Source organism: Pelophylax lessonae (genome assembly GCF_965119305.1).
Source record: "Pelophylax lessonae genome assembly, chromosome: 9".
NCBI classification, from domain to species: domain Eukaryota; kingdom Metazoa; phylum Chordata; class Amphibia; order Anura; family Ranidae; genus Pelophylax; species Pelophylax lessonae.
Genome location: NC_138776.1, coordinates 266847527 through 266869585, shown reverse-complemented (window position 1 = coordinate 266869585; position 22059 = coordinate 266847527). Strand labels below are relative to the sequence as shown.

Genomic DNA, 22059 nt, shown 5'->3' with positions numbered 1-22059 from the left:
CACGCAGGAAAATCTTCTTTCATGCCCTGAGTGCGGGAAATGTTTTCTTCAGAAATCAGCACTTATCTTGCATCAGAAATCTCACACAGCGGAGAAGCCGTAGTTCAGAACGTGTTATATACCGAAATTAGACCTTGTAAGACATCATAGATCCCCTCATGGAGGAGTTGAGAAGAGTGAACTAATTGGGGTTTCGTTCATGAGAACCCTGCGTGAAACCCGCAACTACCAAACATCGAAACCAAAGCCCATGGTAGTCTACGAGAGCCGAATCTTATAGGTTTTTCACCTTCTCCAAGGACAATTTGATAGCTTTTAGTACAAAAAGGGCGTAGGTGGTTGGACAAGACCAGTGGGGGATGTATTCCAATGCAAAAAAGAAAATGTAGATAGAAGTTGGTTTTTCAATGTGGCTTAAGGGACAAAATTAAAAATACACAATGAAATTAAAAAAACATTCTTGGGCGATGTCTTAATCCTGTATGTTATGTGGTGCACCTGTTGGATGTACTCCAGTAAAGGTAACCCCCCCAAAAAACAGTCCTGCTAAATGACAGATCCTTTCCCCGCTTGGTTCTGTTCGTAAACTAAGCAGCCAAGGGATCCTAGGTGACGCTACTGACCACATATGTGGTCAGTGATGTCTAGAAGGATTTCCCGTTGGTTTGTTAATAATCACCAGACAGTCAGGGAGCTGTCATTTGCGGCAACATGATTGGATTTAGGTTGACATACTTGTTGGATCTACACATCTGGGTGACATGGTTGGGTTTACATAGTTGATGGATCTACACCTCTTGGTCACATGGTTGTATTTATGTTGACATAGTTGATAGATCTATACCTCTGGGTGACATGGTTAGCTTGACATTGACATAGTTGATGGATGAAGACCTCTGGGTGACATGGTTGGATTGACGTTGACATAGTTGATAGATCTATTCACTGGGTGACATGGTTAGCTTGACGTTGACATAGTTGATGGATCAAGACCTCTGGGTGACACGGTTGGATTGACGTTGACATAGTTGATGGATCTAGACCTCTGGGTGACATGGTTGGATTGACGTTGACATAGTTGATGGATCTACACCTCTTGGTCACATGGGTGTATTTATGTTGACATAGTTGCTGGATCTACACTTCTGGGTGACATGGTTAGCTTGACGTTGACATAGTTGATGGATCTAGACCTCTGGGTGACATGGTTGGATTGACGTTGACGTAGTTGATGGATCTATTCTAGACCTCTGGGTGACATGGTTGGATTGACGTTGACATAGTTCATGGATCTAGACCTCTGGGTGACATGGTTGGATTGACGTTGACATAGTTCATTGATCTAGACCTCTGGGTGACATGGTTGGACTGACGTTGACATAGTTGATGGATCTACACCTCTTGGTCACATGGGTGTATTTATGTTTACATAGTTGCTGGATCTACACTTCTGGGTGACATGGTTGGATTGACGTTGACATAGTTGGTGGATCTAGACCTCTGGGTGACATGGTTGGATTGACGTTGACATAGTTGATGGATCAAGACCTCTGGGTGACTTGGTTGGATTGACGTTGACATAGTTGATGGATCAAGACCTCTTGGGTGACATGGTTGGATTGACGTTGACATAGTTGATGGATCTAGACCTCTGGGTGACATGGTTGGATTGACGTTGACATAATTGATGTATCTAGACCTCTGGGTGACATGGTTGGATTGACGCTGACATAGTTGATGGATCTAGACCTCTGGAGACATGGTTGGATTGATTTTGACATAGTTGATGGATCTACATCTCTGGAGACATGGTTGGGTTTATGTTGGAAACAAAGGTTGATTTATTTGTAATAAATTATTTTTTTCAAAGTGTCTTTGTGTTTATGTGTTAACTGTCATTTTTTTGTGCATGAGTAACAAGATATAATATCACATACCTTGTTAAGACCGAGACGAGAGAGCTTCCATTACACCTCTTGTCCTGTTTCCCCTAGGGTTGATGACAGGGTATAACAGGGCATAGAGTTGCACAGGTACCTGTAGGAGATCGGAGTTGGGCGATCTTATAGCAGATGTGAAGCAATAGTCAAGCTGGCAGATGCAGGATCTCTGATGTATTGACGTTGACATGTCTACACCAGGGGTCTTCAAACTATGGTCCTCCAGTTGTTCAGGAACTACAAATCCCATCATCCCTAGTCATGTCTGTGAATGCCAGAGTTTTACAATGCCTCATGGGATGTGTATTTCTGCAACAGCCGTCGAGAGCCGTCGTTTGGTTGAATTGACGTTGACATAGTTGCTAGATCTACACCTCTGGGTGACATGGTTGGGTTTATACTTACATAGTTGATGGATATACACCTCTGAGTGACATGGTTGGGTTTAGGCTTGCATAGTTGATGGATAAACACCTCTGGGTGACATTATGGAGTTGACGTTGACATAGTTGATAGATCTACACCTCTGGGTAACATGGTTTGATTTACGTTGACATAGTTGATGGATCTACAGCTCTAGGTGACATGGTTGGATTGAAGTTGACCTAGTTGATGGATCTACTCCTCTGGGTGGCATGGTTGGGTTTATGTTGGAAATTAAGGTTTATTTATTTGTAATAAATTATTTTTTTCACAGTGTCTTTGTGTTTGTGTGTTAACTGTCATTTTTTTGTGAATGAGTAACAAGATATAATGTCACATACCTGGTTGAGGCCGAGACAAGAGAGCTTCCATTACACCTCTTGTCCCATTTCCCCTAGGGTTGATGAGAGTGTATAACAGGGCATAGAGTTGCACTGATACCTGTAGAAGATCCGGGTTGGGCAATCTTGTAGCAGATGCGAAGCAGAAGGTAAGCTGGCAGATGCAAGATCTTGGATGCATGGTCAGATGGGAAGAAGTTGGCAACAGTCGGGCAGCTGGAGTACAGAATCAGGAACCGGGAGTGGAGTCAGAGCCAAGCCAAGGTCAGTATTAGTCGAGCAGAGGAGGTACTGAAACAGCAGGCAAGAGGGAAGGTCGGATCACAAGCTGGAGTCAGCATCAAGGGTTCAGGAACAAGCAGAGTCAGGAAACAGATGTACACACCGTATCAAGTCACAGGGAGAAGGAGCTGACAACCACAGCAATGATTCTGAGTCCTGTAGAGCTTTAAATAGGCCACTGGGTGCCAAAGTCCATCCAAACATACGAACTCCTCCATCCAAACCGATGCTCATTCAGACTTGAATGCACAAGTGCTCGTATAGATGCTTGCATGGTCCTAATTCTGTGGACTGTTCTGCACACGTGCATTTCCTTGAGCACGGGCATGAGCTCAGTTTTCCTGACATGTACTATGAACTCCCTTTCTCATTTACTCATTAGCTCATACACCCATCTATCATTCTACTCATAATTCCTCCTCCGTACCATCACCACCTCGAACCAAAAGATCATCTTTCTTCCTCACTTTCACATCACATCTAACATGGAGAAACCCCCCTCCATCTTTTCTGTGTCCCGTGTCCCTCTAAACAGGGGGATCAGCATGAATACAAACAGCCCAGTCTTGTGAGGACTCAAGCCGTGTTTCTGGAACACCAACCACATCTCCAACCACAAGATCGTCTTTCTTCCTCACTTTCACATCACATCTAACATAGAAAAACCCCCCTCCCATCTTTTCTATGTCCCGTGTCCCTCTAAACAAGAGGATGAGCATGAATACAAACAGCCCAGTCTTGTGAAGAGTCAAGCCATGTTTCTGGAACACCAACAACATTATCATCGCTGAAACCATCAACATCTCCCTTTCTCCTTGGAAGGTTTCCGTCTGTGGCGTATTGGGTTATTATTTTGCAACATAATTTTTGCTGTAATTTTATGTTTATATGTATTTAAGGGATCTCATTATTTACGGTATTAGTACATTAAGAGCAGCACTTTTACGTGGGGGTGGGTTGTTGAAAAGTTCTCGGCGTGACCAAAAAGGAAGTGAGCTAGAGCAATGAAACTTGCCTGTTATTTTATATATTCTCCCCTAAGTTCAACAAACTTAGCACATTGTCCCCCTAATTTCTTCAACTCTTCATTCCTGTGAAAAATGGCTCTGCTACTGTTGACCTCTGGTCAACATGAATGTGGTGGCAACATAGCCTCCCATGGGCACTCCTCTAAAAATGACCTACCTAATTCTCAGAGCTTTGTTGGATGGTATAAGTTTGGCTCGGGCATTGCCAATTGCCAATGTTTCGACTTGACAGCTGAGTAGGCTAGCTGAGCCTTGGCTTGACAACTGAGTAGGTTAGCTGGGTTCAGCCTATACAGATGAGTGGCCTAGCTTTGCTTTATCTTGACAGCTGAGTGGGCTAGCTCGGCCCATGCTTGACATATAAGTGGGCTATCTGGATCTAGGCTTGATAGAGAAGTGGGCTAGCTGGGCCCATGCTTGACGTATGAGTGGGCTATCTGGATCTAGGCTTGACAGATGAGTGGGCTAGCTGGGCCCATGCTTGACGTATGAGTGGGCTATCTGGATCTAGGCTTGACAGATGAGTAGGCTAGCTGGGCCCATGCTTGACGTATGAGTGGGCTATCTGGATCTAGGCTTGACAGATGAGTGGGCTAGCTGGGCCCATGCTTGACGTATGAGTGGGCTATCTGGATCTAGGCTTGACAGATGAGTAGGCTAGCTGGGCCCATGCTTGACATATAAATGGGCTATCTGAATCTAGGCTTAACAGATGAGTGGGCTATCTTGATCTAGGCTTGACAGAGTAGTGGGCTAGCTGGGCCCATGCTTGATGTATGAGTGGGCTATTTGGATCTAGGCTTGACAGATGAGTGGACTAGCTGGGCCCATGCTTGACGTATGAGTGGGCTATCTGGATCTAGGCTTGACAGATGAGTGGGCTAGCTGGGCCCATGCTTGACGTATGAGTGGGCTATCTGGATCTAGGCTTGACAGATGAGTGGGCTAGCTTGGCCCATGCTTGACGTATGAGTGGGCTATCTGGATTTAGGCTTGACAGATGAGTGGGCTAACTGGGCCTCATCTTGACAGCTGAGTGAGATACTGTAGCTAGGCCTGGGGTTGATGAGGGGTGAGCAAGTTGGCTGGCTGGTCAGTCTAGGCTGAAAGTCTCTGACTTTGGGCCATTAAATATTTGTCAGTTGGCATCCTTTTCTACAAATAGGGTGGGGAAAGACAGGAAGTGGAGCTGGTGGATAGGACTGCGTTCCACGGAAGGTGCTTTTCTCCTTTGCAGCCCCTAGCTCCCTTTGCTCTTCTTCTGGCCCATTGTCAAAGCATTGCCTCTCCTAAAGAAAGATCCAGGATACAACCACTGGACTGGCATCTACCCAAAAAAATATCATCCCCCAATACGCTGTTAGTTTTTTACTTAAGAAGTGGGTTTTACTAGCCAGGTAGAAATCTTACCCAAGAGTCTTTGGAAGATTCTAGGAGATTTGCCCTAACTGCTGGGATACCTGGGAGACAACGATCGAAACTCGAGTGCCTAATGATCTACCTGGATGAGTTGACGTGTATGCATCTTTAAGGATACATACACAGCCCAAGGCCATATTTACTCAATGAGATGATATTTCGGGGGTGCATGTCCTTTGAGCTCCACAAGGGGACACCCACAGAGGACATTTCTATGGTATCTACAGAAAGGAAGTACAATGGGAGAAAAATAAGCCTCATAAGCAGATAAAATATGCCACAATATTGGTGTCACTGATATAAAATAAGTCTCATTATTGTCGTCAGTGGGATGGTCAGCCTGACAAGTCGCGGTCCGTCGCATCCCATAGTGTAGTACAGGAACGGTTCTAATAGGAGCGACACAAGTCGCTCCGACTTAGAAAAAGGGTCCTGTACTACTTTGGGGCGACCTGGAGAGACTTGCATAGACATTCATTTTATGAAGGAAGTCCGTGCAAGTCGCACCGAAGTCACGCTGCACGCGACTTCACAGGTCGCCCCGAAGTCGGATCCGACATAGTGTGAACGGAGTCTTATAGTTCTACTTTCACTGCCAGAAAGGAGGTCACTCCGTCCAACAGTCTACTATAATTGCAGTGCCTGGTGATGAAACCCAGAAAGTGCTCCACACAGACACTCTACACAGAGCCCTGGAACCTGCTGGCCGTGGACAAGTTGGGTCTAGGGTTGCCGCCTCATCCATTTAAAACCAAACACATATTAATTACACGGGTTCTGTGGCTGATTAAGGTGGTAATTAAACTCACTTAGTGCCTTATCTGCATTACATTAGCCTCAGGTTTAAAGGGATGAGGTGGCAACCCTAGTTGGGTCAGTAGACTGTCCTGCAGCATGAGGGACACTTGGCATGACAAGGCCGTGTCCACACTACGAGATGTTTCCCCGGGGCTGCAGTTCCTCTAAGCCCCACAAAGTGGTGATCTCATTTCTAAGACAGGAAGTGATGTCAGGTACAGGCAGGAAGTTATGTCATGTATAAACAGGAAGTTCCGGGTCAGAGGTGAGGCGGGAGGAAGTAGAGAGGAGACATTGCTGGAAGTGGCAGCAGAGGAGGTAATAAGATCTTATTTTCTATTTACACCCCAGTACGGAGTGTTGGTGGTGCCAGTCTCCAGACGTGTGACCAGTATGTTCAGTGGGGTGTCTTGTTGTGGGTTGTTCTGCAGTATTTACGACATTTGTATGACAACGTTGTGTCCTCTCATCTGACAGCGGCAGTTCAGGATCGGGGGTGGTTCCTTTTCAGCTCTTGTCACATGACATAGCTGGGGGGAGGACGTCTTCTAACTGTGAACTGCCATTTTATCTGGTGAGTGTGTTTACGGGAAGAACTGTACTGAGGGGATTGCTGATGGGGATTGAGGGGCCAGATCTGGGGGAGTCTGTACCGCGGAGGTGGCTGTGTGGAGGATGTTGGTACGGTGGGGGGGGGATAATCTACTGTACACCCTCTGCGTCACCCACTCCTGACCCCGTCACCCTGTGCGTCTCCCACTCCTGACCCCGGCACCCTGTGCGTCACCCACTCCTGACCCCGGCACCCTGTGCGTCACCCACTCCTGACCCCGGCACCCTGTGCGTCACCCACTCCTGACCCCGGCACCCTGTGCGTCACCCACTCCTGACCCCGTCACCCTGTGCGTCACCCACTCCTGACCCCGTCACCCTGTGCGTCTCCCACTCCTGACCCCGGCACCCTGTGCGTCTCCCACTCCTGACCCCGGCACCCTGTGCGTCTCCCACTCCTGACCCCGGCACCCTGTGCGTCTCCCACTCCTGAACCCGGCACCCTGTGCGTCTCCCACTCCTGAACCCGGCACCCTGTGCGTCTCCCACTCCTGACCCCGGCACCCCGTGCGTCTCCCGCTCCTGACCCCGGCACCCCGTGCGTCTCCCGCTCCTGACCCTGGCACCCCGTGCGTCTCCCACTCCTGACCCTGGCACCCCGTGCGTCTCCCACTCCTGACCCTGGCACCCCGTGCGTCTCCCACTCCTGACCCTGGCACCCTGTGCGTCACCCACTCCTGACCCTGGCACCCTGTGCGTCACCCACTCCTGACCCCGTCACCCTGTGCGTCACCCACTCCTGACCCCGTCACCCTGTGCGTCTCCCACTCCTGACCCCGTCACCCTGTGCGTCTCCCACTCCTGACCCCGTCACCCTGTGCGTCTCCCACTCCTGACCCCCGTCACCCTGTGCGTCTCCCACTCCTGACCCCCGTCACCCTGTGCGTCACCCACTCCTGACCCCCGTCACCCTGTGCGTCACCCACTCCTGACCCCCGTCACCCTGTGCGTCTCCCACTCCTGACCCCCATCACCCTGTGCGTCTCCCACTCCTGACCCCCGTCTCCCTGTGCGTCTCCCACTCCTGACCCCCGTCCCCCTGTGCGTCACCCACTCCTGACCCCCGTCCCCCTGTGCGTCACCCACTCCTGACCCCCGTCCCCCTGTGCGTCACCCACTCCTGACCCCGTCACCCACTCCAGACCCCCGTCACCCTGTGCGTCTCCCACTCCTGACCCCGTCACCCTGTGCGTCTCCCACGCCTGATCCATTCACCCTCTGCGTCACTCACTCCTGACCCCGGCACCCTCTGCGTCACTAACTCCTGACCCCGGCACCCTCTGCACCACTCACTCCTGACCCCGGCACCCTCTGCGTCACTCACTCCTGACCCCGGAAACCCTCTGCGTCACTCACTCCTTACCCCGGAAACCCTCTGCGTCACCCACTCCTGACCCCGGAAACCCTCTGCGTCACCCACTCCTGACCCCGGAAACCCTCTGCGTCACCCACTCCTGACCCCGGCACCCTCTGCGTCACCCACTCCTGACCCCTACACTCTTAACGTTACCCTATCCTGATCCTTGAACTCTCTGTACTACGCATTTCTGACCCCTGCATTACCCACTTCTAAACCCCTGGACTTATGAGCCCTGCTCTTTTGCCATTATCCACTTGTGACCCCTGCACTCTCTCCTTATTGCCGACTTCTGACCCCTGCACTCTCTTAGTGTTACCCACTCTTGACCCCTGCACTCTCTCTCTCTGTTATCCTCTCCTGTCCCCTGCACTCTGTGTTACGCACTCCTGACCTCTGCACTCTACATTATACAACTACTGATCCCTGCACTCTCTCTTTTACCCACTCCTGATTAGAGATATGCTGGCTTTCGGTAATTCGATATATCGCGGTATCGCATACACACGGTATTGTTATCATGGGCATTTTTAAAATACCGTATTTTTCGCTCTCCAAGTCTCCATACACTGCCGGGCTGCCCCCGCATCTCCTCGCGGTGTCCCGGACTCCCGGCTCAGCTGTCCTTTACTAGAACGGGGCCGCTACTTCCTGTATAGGTTCGGCTCACAGGCGGAGTGATATCAGATGCACTCCGCCTGTGACAGGAGGAGCCATACACAGGGAGCAGCGGCTTTGCTCTATACTGCAGCCGCATGCTTCCTCCCGGGCTCAGCATGACAGACACAGTGCCTACTACAAGCAAATCTCTGCTAGTACCCACTACTATTACTGTATACCGTCACTGTGTGTGTGTGTATATATGTGTGTATATATATATATATATATGATATGCACAGGCATAGCAGCCCACATTACATTATTATATAGTCATCAAGCAGTGTCTGGCCTAACTGGTGATGACTGGTCCTGGCGCTCGGCTCCAATCCGATGGCCTGGTCATTAAGGGGGCAAATCCTTGTGGTCCAGAAGTGGTTAAACCTGCAGGAGGACCGGTGTTTTTATTTATAAATTACTTTACTATTGCTTTAGGCCTGGTTCACATGTATGCAAGCCGGTCCTCCTGCAGGTTTAACCATTTCTGGACCGGAAGGATTTGCCCCCTTAATGACCAGGCCATCGGATCGGAGCCGAGCGCCAGGACCAGTCATCACCAGGTAGGCCAGACACTGCTTGATGGCTTATTTTTCATATAATTTAATACCGTGATAATACCGTATACCCTGCACTCTTTTTATTGCCCACTCCTGATCCCTGTATTCTCTGTGTTACCCACTCCTGATCCCTGCACACTCTATTACCCACTCCTGACCCCGGCACCCTCTGTGTCACCCACTCCTGACCGCCGCACCTCTGTCACCCACTCCTGACCGCCGCACCTCCGTGTCACCCACTCCTGACCCCTACACTCTCAGCGTTACCCTATCCTGACCCCTACACTCTCAGCGTTACCCTATCCTGACCCCTACACTGTCTGTGCTACCCATTTCTGACCCCTGCGATCTCAGCATTACCCACTTCTAAACCCCTGGACTTATTCCATTACCCACTCCTGATCCCTGCACTTTCTCTCTGTTATCCTCTCCTGTCCCCTACTCTCTGTGTTACGCACTCCTGACCCCTGCTCTCTTTCTATTACCCACTCCTGATCCCTGCACTCTCTGCGTTACCCACTCTTGACCCCTGCACTCTTTTTCTGTTATCCTCTCCTGTCCCCTGCACTCTGTGTTACGCACTTCTGACCTCTGCACTCTGCATTATACCACTCCTGATCTCTGCACTCTCTCTTTTACCCACTCCTCACCCCTGCACTCTCTGCGTTACCCACTACTGACCTCCGTTACCCAGTCCTAATCCCTGCACCCTCTGCGTCACCCACTCCTGACCCCAGCACTCTCTGCGTTAAGCAATGTACCAATTCCCACTGGGGGAAAACCTGCCTATTACCCCCTTGTATCCCCATCCTAATATTGTTCAACCAATACAATCCAAATAATTCTCCACTATCCATCTACAGAGAAACCCGCATAGATCACATGACTACATAAATGAGGATGGAGGAGGACCGGAGTCACATGATTGAGAGGATATTGAACCTTACCCTGGAGATCATCTACCTGCTGACCGGAGAGGTGAGGAGGATTCTGGGAGGTCACATGACATCACTCTTATCTCTATTAATAAAACACAGACCTGACCGGAGAGGTGAGGAGGATTCTGGGATTCTAACATGATATTCCTATTGGTTCTCCAATACAGAGATTTCCTCCTAAGAAGTCAGGTGATCATATGACCATCACAGTGCCTCCATGTGACTCCCTAAAACCTGAGAGACACAACATGGAGAAGATTCTAGAAGTCACCAAGAAGATGATGGAGCTGCTGACAGGAGAGGTGAGCGGTGCTGGGAATTCTGGGACATTATCCAGTAACAGACAAGGGATGTGTCTGGATGGTGACTGTATCATTGTGTGTGTCAGGTTCCTATAAGGTGTCAGGATGTCACTGTCTATTTCTCCATGGAGGAGTGGGAGTATTTAGAAGGACACAAGGATCTCTACAAGGACGTCATGATGGAGAATCAGCCGCCCCTCACATCACCAGGTAAGAGGAGACTTTATTGTAAAGGAGAGAGCAGTACAGAGGCTCCACCTAGATCCCCCATCATCTGATAAACACATAGAAACAATGTATTCAGTCAGTGTGTGTGTTTCCTACAGATGGATCCAGTAATGGGAACCCACCAGAGAGATGTCCCCGTCCTCTGTATTCCCGGGATTCCACACAAGAAGATCACAGCTACACAAAACATAATCAGGTAGGTGGTTAACAGTTATTGGCAGTTATTATCTATGCACAATCATGTTTGTTACAATGATTTTCTTATTTTATATTTAGAGTGGAACCCTTGAGGAATATAACATTGTTGTTAAAGAAGAGTATAAAGAGGAGGATGAGTCATATGGTGTGATGGAAGGATTTTCTGTACACACGGATGTCAAATTTGAGCCACCCAATAACAGAAACCCACCAGAGAGATGTCCCCGTCCTCTGTATTCCCGGGACTCCACACAGGAAGGTCACACCATCCCTCACCATCATCAGGTAGATGAGGAACAATCACTGATAGTATCATTAGGATCTGTACATTATCTGCATTGTTACCATTGATGTCATTTTTATTATATATTCAGAGTGGAAACTTGAGAGATTCTAAAGTTGAGGTTAAAGAAGAGATAAAAGAGGAGGATGATGAATATGGAGTGATGGAGGGACTTTTGGAAGGACACAAGGGTCTAATGGAGCCTCCTAGTAACAGAAACCTACCAGAGAGATGTCCCCGTCCTCTGTATTCCCGGGATTCCACACAGGAAGGTCACACCATCCCCCACCATCATCAGGTAGGTGGAGTTGAGGGTCGGGAACATAAAGTGATTGAACACTCTGACATGTGGAGACGATGTGTGGACTCTACAAGATGATATTTTCTATGTGATCTCACATCATAAATACTTCTATGTTACAGATGTTATTTTCTGCCATTCTGTTGGTTTAGGGTGAAGATCTGATGAAGATGAAAGTTGAGGGTGAAGTAGAAGAGACGTATGTGAGGGATGATCAGCAATATACGGAGGAGGCTGGAATGATGATGACATTCATAGAAGAGGACACTCCTACAGAGATCAGCACAGGTGACTCATAATATATTCTACTATCTCTGCTCTGTTACTGCACACTGATTGGTCCAGAGTAGGGCGGGAGCTCAGTGGTATCAGCCAATATGGGGCAATCACAGAGAACATCTTCTCACTCAGATATGAGACGGTTAGTTCATTTACATCAAGATTCCATCTGGATCAGGCAGATATATTGACGATGTTTTTATATTTTTTTCAGGACACGCCATGGAGAAACCCTCAAAGGATCGTCTCACTTTATCTCCAGGTTGTAGAATGGAAGATGAGGACATCACAGGAGATTGTGGAGGAGAAAAGACAATGAGCTCCACTATGGATGGTGGACTTCACAGTGTGGATAGACCATGGAATCCCTCTGATTTTGAGCAACCTCGTACTGTGAGGGACGGTGCCGGAATTAAGGAGGAGAAGACATTTCCCTGTCCTGAATGTGGGGAAAGTTTTAGCTCTAAACTAAGGCTTTTCTTACATGAGAAATCTCACAAGGGGGAAAAGCTAATTTCCTGTTCCAAATGCGGGAAATGTTTTCTTCATAAATCGGACCTGGACAGCCATTACATATCTCACCTGGCCGAGAAGGCCAATGCCTGTCCTGAGTGCGGGAAATGTTTCTTACACAAGTCCGTCCTTTTAAGACATCAACGATTGCACACAGGAGAGAAGTCCTATCCATGCCCCGAGTGTGGAAGATGTTTTACGGAGAATTCAGACCTTGTTATACATCAGAGATCTCACACAGGGGATAAGCCGTATTCCTGCTCTGAGTGCGGGAAATGTTTTTTACGCAAGTCTTGCCTTACCAGGCATCATAGATTGCACACGGGAGAAAAGTTGTATTTCTGCTCCGAGTGTGGGAAATATTTTCCATGTAAATCGGACCTTGTTACACATCAAAGATCCCACACTGGGGAGAAGCCGTATTCCTGCCCTGAGTGCGGGAAATGTTTTTCAAAGAAATCCCATATTTACTCGCATCAGAGATCGCACACAGGTGAGAAGCCGTATAAGTGTCTTGAGTGTGGAAAATGTTTTTCGCAGAAGTCCAGTCTTACTGTACATCAGATGTGGCACACGCAAGGAAAGGCGTTTTCCTGCCCTGAGTGCGGGAAGCGTTATCTACAGCAATCAACACTTATCAAACATCAGAAAAGTCACAGAGGGGAGAAGCAATATGCCTGCCCTGAGTGTGGAAAATGTTATACCCGGGAATCGTACCTTATTTTACATCAAAAATCCCACACAGGGGAGAAATGATGAGTGGATTGGCTTGGGTTCCATTCATGGGAAGCTCTGTGAACCCAGGGCTTAAATACGCAAATTTCCAAACATAGCGCCCAAAATCCAATTGAAATTGATGGGAGCCAATTTTTTGGTCTTTCAATGGGCAGCCCCTATCTGTGGAGGCTACAAGAGGATGTAGCTCGTCTTTTGAAACCCTTCTTTTATGGTTGGGGGTTTGATGTGTGCTTGAAAGCAATGGACCAATAGAAGTAAAAATGAGTTCTGATGGATAAACGGTGGAGTGTGTTTTCCTTCAAAGCTGCAGATATCCACCAATAATAGGTTGGTAATGGTCACCTCTCTGTACTGTTACCCGTCCTGGGGTTCCTCTGGCAGTATTAGGTTGTGTGTCACTCCTAGTTACAGTAGCACAGATATGAGAACACCGATTTTAGGCCTATGGTCACTTGTTCTTTGCTAAAAAGGTCTTCAAGTTTGAACTCTGAACCTCTTGTTTTTTTAGAGGTCACATGACCCAGTGCCTAGGCCTATGGTTCCTTGTTCTATGGTAAAGGGTCTTCAAGTCTGAACTTTGAACCTCTTGTTTATCAGAGGTCACATGGCCCAATGCCTAGGCTTGTGGTTGTGTAAAGAGCATGGACCTCCCAGTCCCCATTGGTTCCTGCTCTTCTGACAAGGCTGTCTAAATGTAGAAGTGATCTGGGAGGAGGACCAAAGGCCCTTTGACTGAAGAAGGGAAGAGTCCCAGCTGGTTGGGACATCCACAGAGAACATCTGCTCACTCATATCTACCTGATCCAGATGGAATCTTGATTTAGATGAACTAACCCTCTCAGATCTATTGATGATGTTTTTATATTTTTCCAGGACACGCCATGGAGAAACCCTCAAAGGATCTTCTGACTTTATCTCCAGGTTGTAGAATGGAAGATGAGGACATCACAGGAGATTGTGGAGGAGAAAAGACAATGAGCTCATCTATGGATGGTGGACTTAACAGTGTGGATAGACCATGGAATACCTCTGACTGTGAGCAACCTCGTACTGTGAGGGATGGTGCCGGAATTCAGGAGGAGAAGACATTTTCCTGTCCTGAATGTGGGGAAAATTTTAGCTCTAAACTAAGGCTTTTTTTACATCAGAAATCTCACAAGGGGGAGAAGCTTCTTTGCTGTTCTGAGTGCGGGAAATGTTTTCTTCATCAATCAGAACTGGACCAACATTCCACAACTCATCAGGTGGAGAGGGAAAATTCCTGTCCTAAGTGTGGGAAATGTTTTTCACACAAGTCCTTCCTTTCCAGACATGAGAGATTGCACAAGTGCGAGAAGCCTTAAGCCTACCATGCGGAAAATGTGTTACAGAGAATGCAGACCTTGTTATACATCGAAGACCTCACACAGAAGAAGCCATATTCCTGCCCTTAGCGTGGGAAATGTTTTGAAGAGAATGCAGACCTTGTTATAGATTGAAGATCTCACACAGGAGAAGCCATATTCATGCCCTTAGCGTGGGAAATGTTCTACAGAGAATGCAGACCTTGTTATACATCGAAGACCTCACACAGGAGAAGCCATATTCCTGCCCTGAGAGCGGAAAATGTTTTACAGAGAATGCAGACCTTGCTATACATCGAAGCTCTCACACAGGAGAAGCCGTATTCCTGCTCTGAGTGGAGGAAATGTTTTACAGAGAATGCAGACCTTGTTATACATCGAAGACCTCACACAGGAGAAGCCATATTCCTGCCCTTAGCGTGTGAAATGTTTTGAAGAGAATGAAGACCTTGTTATAGATTGAAGATCTTGCACAGGAGAAGCCGTATTCCTGCCCTGAGTGCGGGAAATGTTTTACAGAGAATGCAGACCTTGTAATACGTTGGAAATCTCACACAGGAGAAGCCGTATTCCTGCCCTGAGGGCAGGAAATGTTTTACAGAGAATGCAGACCTTGTTATACATCGAAGATCTTGCACAGGAGAAGCCGTATTCCTGCCCTGAGTGCGGAAAACGTTTTACAGAGAATGCACACCTTGCTATACATCGAAGCTCTCACACAGGAGAAGCCGTATTCCTGCCCTGAGTGCGGGAAATGTTTTTCAAAGAGATCTTGCCCTTCCACACATCCAAAACTGAAACATATAGCAAAAACATACAGTAAGGTATAAAAGTGAAATAAGATGATTCCTACTTATTGTGTTTGGGTTGGCTGGAGGTGGAATCCTCAGAATCTCTGAATCCTAACATAAATGAATCCAAAATTAATTTAGTTCCATATGTTACTTTCGGATGCAGACGAGTCCAGTCAGTATCGTCCAATCAGCTCATTCCATTTCTCTTTGTGGGTTGGAGTAACAGCGATGACTCGGAGTGCTTAAGTAATCTCCCAAAAAAACACGTTATAATGAATATAGCCACTCTTCCAAAATAACTTCTGAAAATACAAATCGATTCGAAACAAGGAATATACGAAACGAATATGTGAAACGAATTCTGATAATGAATCATAAGGAATTTGATGAATGAATCCGAAACTAAACAAAATTTTTCAATTGTGCAGATCTCTATTGAGATCATCCAGTTGGTCAGGGAGTTGTCCTTTGCGGTGGGAGTGCAGCGGTAGAGGATCGCTGGGTTCTCGGGGTGTTGTTCGTGATTGGCATTGAATTTACATAGGAGAATATTGTTTATATTTTTTTAATAAAGTAAAATTTTGGCAGTTTATTTGTGTCTATTAACTATTTTACTTAGTAACAAGGTATCAAATGCACACCTTTATCTTTTAGGAGAGGAGGGCTGCTGATATCAAGGGGCCTCTTTATCTTAAAGGGTCATTGTAACGGAACCGCCGACCCACACTGTGTTTGTGGTCTTCCGTCACATACGGCTTCCTTGCAGTCATGAACATATATAGCAGATTTTCCCAGCCGCCCTCATACAAAGCTAGCCAACAACTTAGCTTGTACTGGAATCACTCTTTATTGAACAGTCTCACAGAATTTATATACAACATGGACCTCCCCCTCCTGATCAGATTACTAAACACAGGTCAGGGGTTGCCTGATTACATTATCTTATGCAGATGAAATTGTATACAGAAACATAATTAACCTGAACTAATTATCTAGCCATCTGGACAGAACAATGTGAAGTCATTAACATTTAACAATGGGACAGGCAGATTTTACACAATCCACATTCCACCTCAATAGATAGACAATAGGACAAGACTGCCAATGACAGTCTGTCCATCTCCTACATTGAAGCACATGGAATACACATCTACGTATTGCTATTATTATTTAGGAGTTAGACTTCATGGCAACAGGCTATAGGTCTCACAGTGAAAAGTGGGATTAAATCTTCATATTTCTTGAGAGATATTGCTGACAAATATTACTGTCCCACTTGAAGCAATCCAAACCATTAAGTATCTGTCTTTCACTCCCAGTGATGGTACCATCAGTCATCCAGATTCCATTTAGGTCCCCCCCATTCACCGTGCCAGGGAGGCATGAATGAGGCCTTTGTCCCCATCAACATTGGATGTTTTGCCAGAGGGGAGTCCCCCTGATAAAGTACCCTCCCAATGTTTATCCCCTGCCCCTTGCTCTTGAAATATACCACCCCGCATGCCTTGCAGAAGCAAGGAAAAGCATGGGGTCCACCTCAAAAATCTATTCCAGACTGTTATCCTAGATAGGGGCCTAGGATGAATATGGATGGGGACACCATACAAAAAAAAAAACCTGGAGTCCCTCTCAATGCCCATACCTAACCTTTATCTTGGATAGGTGTCTGGTAGGAATTTGTAAGAGTGACTTCACTCAAAAAATAAAATAAAAATATGGGATGGCCCTCAGAATGCAGACCCTAGCTCTTAGGACTTTTCGGGAAGGTATAAGTTCGGCAGAGGGTAACATGTTTGCCAGTTGCCGAGGTCTGAGCTTGACAGATGAATGTCTTTGCTGGACCTAAACCTGACAGCTGACTGGTCTAGCTGGGTTCAGGCTTGGCAGATGAATGGGCTTGCTGGACCCCGGCTTCACAGCTGAATGGGCTAGCTGAGTTCAGGCTTGACAGGTGTCTGGTAGTAATTTGTAAGGGTGACTTCAATCAAGAAATAAAAGGAAAATATTATGGGATGGCCCTCAAAATTCAGACCCTAGTTCTCCAGTACTTTTCGGGAAGGTATAAGTTCAGCAGAGGGTACCATGTTTGCCAGTTGCCGAGGTCTGAGCTTGACAGATGAATGTCTTTGCTAGACCTCAACTTGACAGTTGACTGGTCAAGCTGGGTTCAGGCTTGACAGATGAATGGGCTTGCTGAGTTAAGGCTTGACAGATGTGTGGGCTAGCTTGGCAGCTTGTAAGCAGGTTGCTTATTTAGCTTAGTTAGGTGCTGCCCTAGATGGGTAGCGTTAATGGTGTTACCGGGTTTTTCTTTGGTGGGCTTTTTGGGTCCAACCCACTCATCCTGTGCCAATAAAAAAGGACAGTAGTCCAGAGCTCGGGGGTTCTTGTCTTTGCTCTATGGAAGAACCACTGTCCGTCGGAGCCAAGATCTTCGACCACCTGCCTTTAGGAGCCTTCCACCATCTAGGGGACTGCTGGGACCCGTAGTCTGCCCTTAAAATGCCAAGACTGGATTCTGCCAAGACTGGATTCTGCCTTTATGAACTCAGCTAAGAATGGACTTTTGCTTATACAGGTATGCCGGGGCAGCTCCCGAGCCTGAGTTTGGTTTAGGAACATTAAGGAAAGACTGTGCACTGTGTTCTGGAACCGTATTGTCGATTTTTTTTTCCAGTAAAGCTTTTGAAACTCTGCAGGTCCGAAGGTACTAAAGGAGTGTATGCAAATAACCGGCACATATACAGTCTACAGCGTGGGTCAGTTAAGGCACATTGGGGCATGACGACAGCACTAAAGAATCAACCTGGTGTAGAGATTACCAGGGGTAACAGAAGCCAGCAGTCAGTCAAGCAACCTGTGTCGGGTGGGACAGCCTCTTGCAGCGAGGGAGATGTTATCAGCACTAGACATGTGCGGGTCATTTCCTTCCGAATTGATTCACGGGCGAAATGTTCCTTCTGAGATTCTGTTGTATCTGAATTTCCAAATTACGATTGTAACAAATTTAAATGAATCCAAAATAACGAATTTAATCCGAAATGACGAATTATCCGAACTAAAAATGTAAACATATTGCTGACTATTAGCTCCAGTGTAAGGTCAACTTTACAGATTTTTTTAAGGTCGAGTATTCCCTAAAAGCAGCTTTAGCCTTGTCCCAGGGCATTGATGGTTATGGCACAAGTAAAAGTACCTAGTGTGCAAGGAGAATGACCCTATTCAAGGTGCCTAGCATAGCCCAGCAGAACCTTTCCTGGGGTAGGCTTCCTATGTGATCCTGCACTTGGCGCCCAACTAATTAAAGGAGAACATGTATGCCGGTCCATCTATACTTACACCCTACATCGTACAAGCTGAGTGGGCTTCCTGGGCCTGGCCTGACAGTAGGGTGGGCCATTTGCTGGCTGGAGAGTTTGGGCAGAGAGGCTGTAGCCTACCAGCAAGCGGTGGTTGGCATATTTCCCTGCACACAGGCTGAGCACATACAGGAAAGGTAGCTAGTAGGTGAGACTGCACTTCACAGGGGCATTTTTGTCTTTCAAAAGCCACTAGCTCGCTCTACCCTTTCTTTAACCCACCACCAATGTGCAACCACTCCCGGGTAAAGTCCAAGATGCAGCCTCTGCGAAGGCTGAAGGTAGGCACATACACATAAATGCCCCCTAAGAGGTCTTTACTGTACACAACCCATCATGTAATTAATGTGATTATTTTCGGCAGCTTATAACTGACAATGTGCCCAGCAAAATATCGGCCCACAACAGGCTGGTAGTTTTTCACTTGGTTGGTGAGTTCATTTTTTTTGGCCACATGGTAATCTTGCTCAAAAGTCTGTGGAAGATCCCATGAGACTTGTCTTTAACAGCTGGGATACCTGAGTGAAAGCCCTATAAACCTGTTTAGTGTCTGCTAAAATAAATCCCATCATTGGTGTCCGTGGGATAAAGTAAGTCTTATCATTGGTGTCAGTGAGATAAAATAAGTCCCATCGTTGGTGGCAATGGGATAAAATGAGTTCCACTACTGGTGTCAGTAAAATAAAGTAAGTCCAAGCATTGGTGTCAGTAAAATAAAATATATCCCATTGTGGGTGACAGTGGGATGAAACAAGTTCCTTTGTTGGTGTCAGTGGGATAAAATAAGCCTTATCACTGGTGTTGTTCCTATATGTACCATGGATCCTTTCCTGACATTACCTAAGAGCTGCAGATCTATAACCATGGCTTCACTTGGATTCCCTGTAGGATTATAACTTTTTGTGTCCCATTAAATCCCTGTGGTTTTATCTGACAGCTGTGTATTTCCTGACACTTTTTGGCTGCTACTTCGCCATCTATTCCGTCTAAGCCGCCTTAGCCTTGTCTCGGGGTATTATGTTTTTGGCAAAATAAAGGTACCCCATGTGCCAGGGAAATTACCCTATTCCAAGGTGCCTAGCGTATCCCAGAAGAACCCAACCCAGTGTAGGCTTCCTATATGATCTACACTGGGTGCCCAACGAGGATGTGAACATAGAGAGAGTTTCACCAGCCTGCCCTTCCGAGTTGACTAAATTCCTGAACAATATACAAGGCTGTATTCACACTATGAGATGTTTCTTGAGGCTGCAGTTTTTTGAAACTTTGCCTTTACCTGGTTTGAAGTTATTCTAAAGAGGTCTAATGCAACTAACCGGTACACATGTAGTTTCCAACCTAGGTAAGTAAACACATTACGGTATGAAGACAGCAAATGGTTACCAAGGGTGTGGAAGCAAGGGAGTGTTGTCAGCATTATCTCCCCTGGTGGTCTGTCTCCCGTCGGGAGCAAATCAGCATTCAGAAGTCCCCAAGTGTACACCGTGGTCATCTCTAAAGTTAGAGTTCAAGAAGCCTTAGCCCTGTCCCGGGGTCTGATGGTTTTTGCACAATTAAGGTACCCCATCTGCCAGGGAAATTACCCTATTCCAGGGTGCCTAGTGTAGCCCAGAAGAACCCACCCTGGGGTGGGCCTCCCATGTAGCGTTACCACCTCATGACTTTAAACCAGGACACATATCAATTACACAGGTTCCGGCGGCTGTTATAATGCAGATAAGGCACCAAGTGAGTTTAATTCAGTCGCAAGGATTGCATGAGGACACGAGGCCATACAATGCGATTAGAGGAGAAGTGTTTTAACCTCAGGCTACGCAGGGGGTTCTTTACAGTAAGGGCTACAAGACTGTGGAATTCTCTGCCACAAATGGTAGTAACTGCAGGGAGTATGGCTACGTTTAAAAGACTCTTGGACGTACATCTCAAGAATCAAAACAGTCAGGGGTATGAGAGATGATTACGGCCACACACACCTACACAGGTTGAACTGGATGGACTATTGTCTTTATTTAACCTCAACTACTATGTAACTATGTAATTACCACCTTAATCAGCCACAGAAACGGTGTAATTCATATGCGTCTTGGTGTAAAGGGATGAGGTGGCAACCCTATTCCCATGTGACTGGGTGCCCAACGCGGAGGTGAATATGGAGAGTGTCTGCCCTTTACGAGTAGACTAAATCCCAGGACGGTTCGTGACACTTGGCAATAATGTCAAGGCCGTGTTCTCACAACGAAACCCTTTTCTCGGAGGCTGCAGTTCCTCTGATCTCCACAAGGTGGTGGTCTCACTTCTACCCAGATAGGAAAGTCTCTATGGAAGATCGGAAGTGATGTAGGCTACAGACAGGAAGTGATGTCAGGTACAGACAAGAAGTTCCGGGTCAGAGGTGAGTCGGGAGGAAGTAGAGAGGAGACATTGTTGGAAGTGGCAGCAGAGGAGGTAATAAGATCTTATTTTCTATATACACACAGTCGTTTTTTTTTGTGTATGTTGCTCAGTTCTTATAACGTTTGTATTTCTGTGCATTTCCTGGTTGTCCGTTCAGAGCCGAGGGACGCGCCTTTTGTTCTCAGGATCAGGTGGATGAGTAGGGGCACAATGTGCCCTATACTAATTTATAGGGTTGCACCGATCCCAATTTTTCGGGACGAGTGCCGAAACTTTCGGACAAGTACTCGCCGATGATGAGCACCGATACCTTTGCGGTGTGATTTGAGCCCATACAAAATGAATGGGCTCGAATCGAGCTGCAAAGAATCACATTGGATTTGAAGAGGAATGCGGTCAGTTTTCCACACCCCTCCTGTGTGAACCCAGTATAGGAAGACATGGAAGTCCCATCTATATGCAGCACAGTTTATGTTATAACAAATCCCGATTAAAAGTACATATACACTCACTAGCCACCTGTTTAATTGCTTTGTAACACAAATTACTAATCAGCCAATCACATGGCAGCAACTCAATGCATTTAGGCATCTAGACGTGGTGAAGACCACTTGCTGAAGTTCATACCGAGTGTCAGAATGGGGAAGAAAGGGGATTGAAGTGACTTTGAACGTGGCATGGTTGTTGGTGGCAGACGGGCCGGTCTGAGTATTTCTGGGATTTTCACGCACAACCATCTCTCGGGATTACAGAGAATGGTAGGTAAAAAGAGAAAATATCCAGTGAGCGGCAGTTGTGTGGGGGGAAAATGCCTTGTTGCTCTCAGAGGAGAATGGGCAGACTGGTTCCAGATGATAGAAAGGCAAAAGTAACTCAAATAACAAATCGTTAAATCCAAGATATGTAGAATACCATCTCTGAAAGCACAACACATCCAGCCTACATCAGCATAAGACCACACCGGGTGCCACTCCT

The 22059-nt window shown here is 46.9% G+C and overlaps 2 protein-coding genes across 2 annotated transcripts in view; both read left to right on the top strand.

Moving 5' to 3' along the window:
* The window catches only part of LOC309564447 (uncharacterized protein), a 714240-nt gene that overhangs the window by 90507 nt on the left and 601674 nt on the right, over window positions 1–22059 (top strand).
* On the top strand, window positions 11007–13212 carry LOC309562991 (uncharacterized protein; the record flags this gene model as incomplete). The annotated part of the gene is made up of 3 exons (XM_082267317.1): window positions 11007–11078; window positions 11817–11952; window positions 12158–13212. The coding sequence occupies exons 2-3, from the start codon at window positions 11829–11831 to the stop codon at window positions 13210–13212; spliced, it is 1179 nt and encodes a 392-aa protein (XP_082123443.1). The 5' UTR covers window positions 11007–11078; window positions 11817–11828.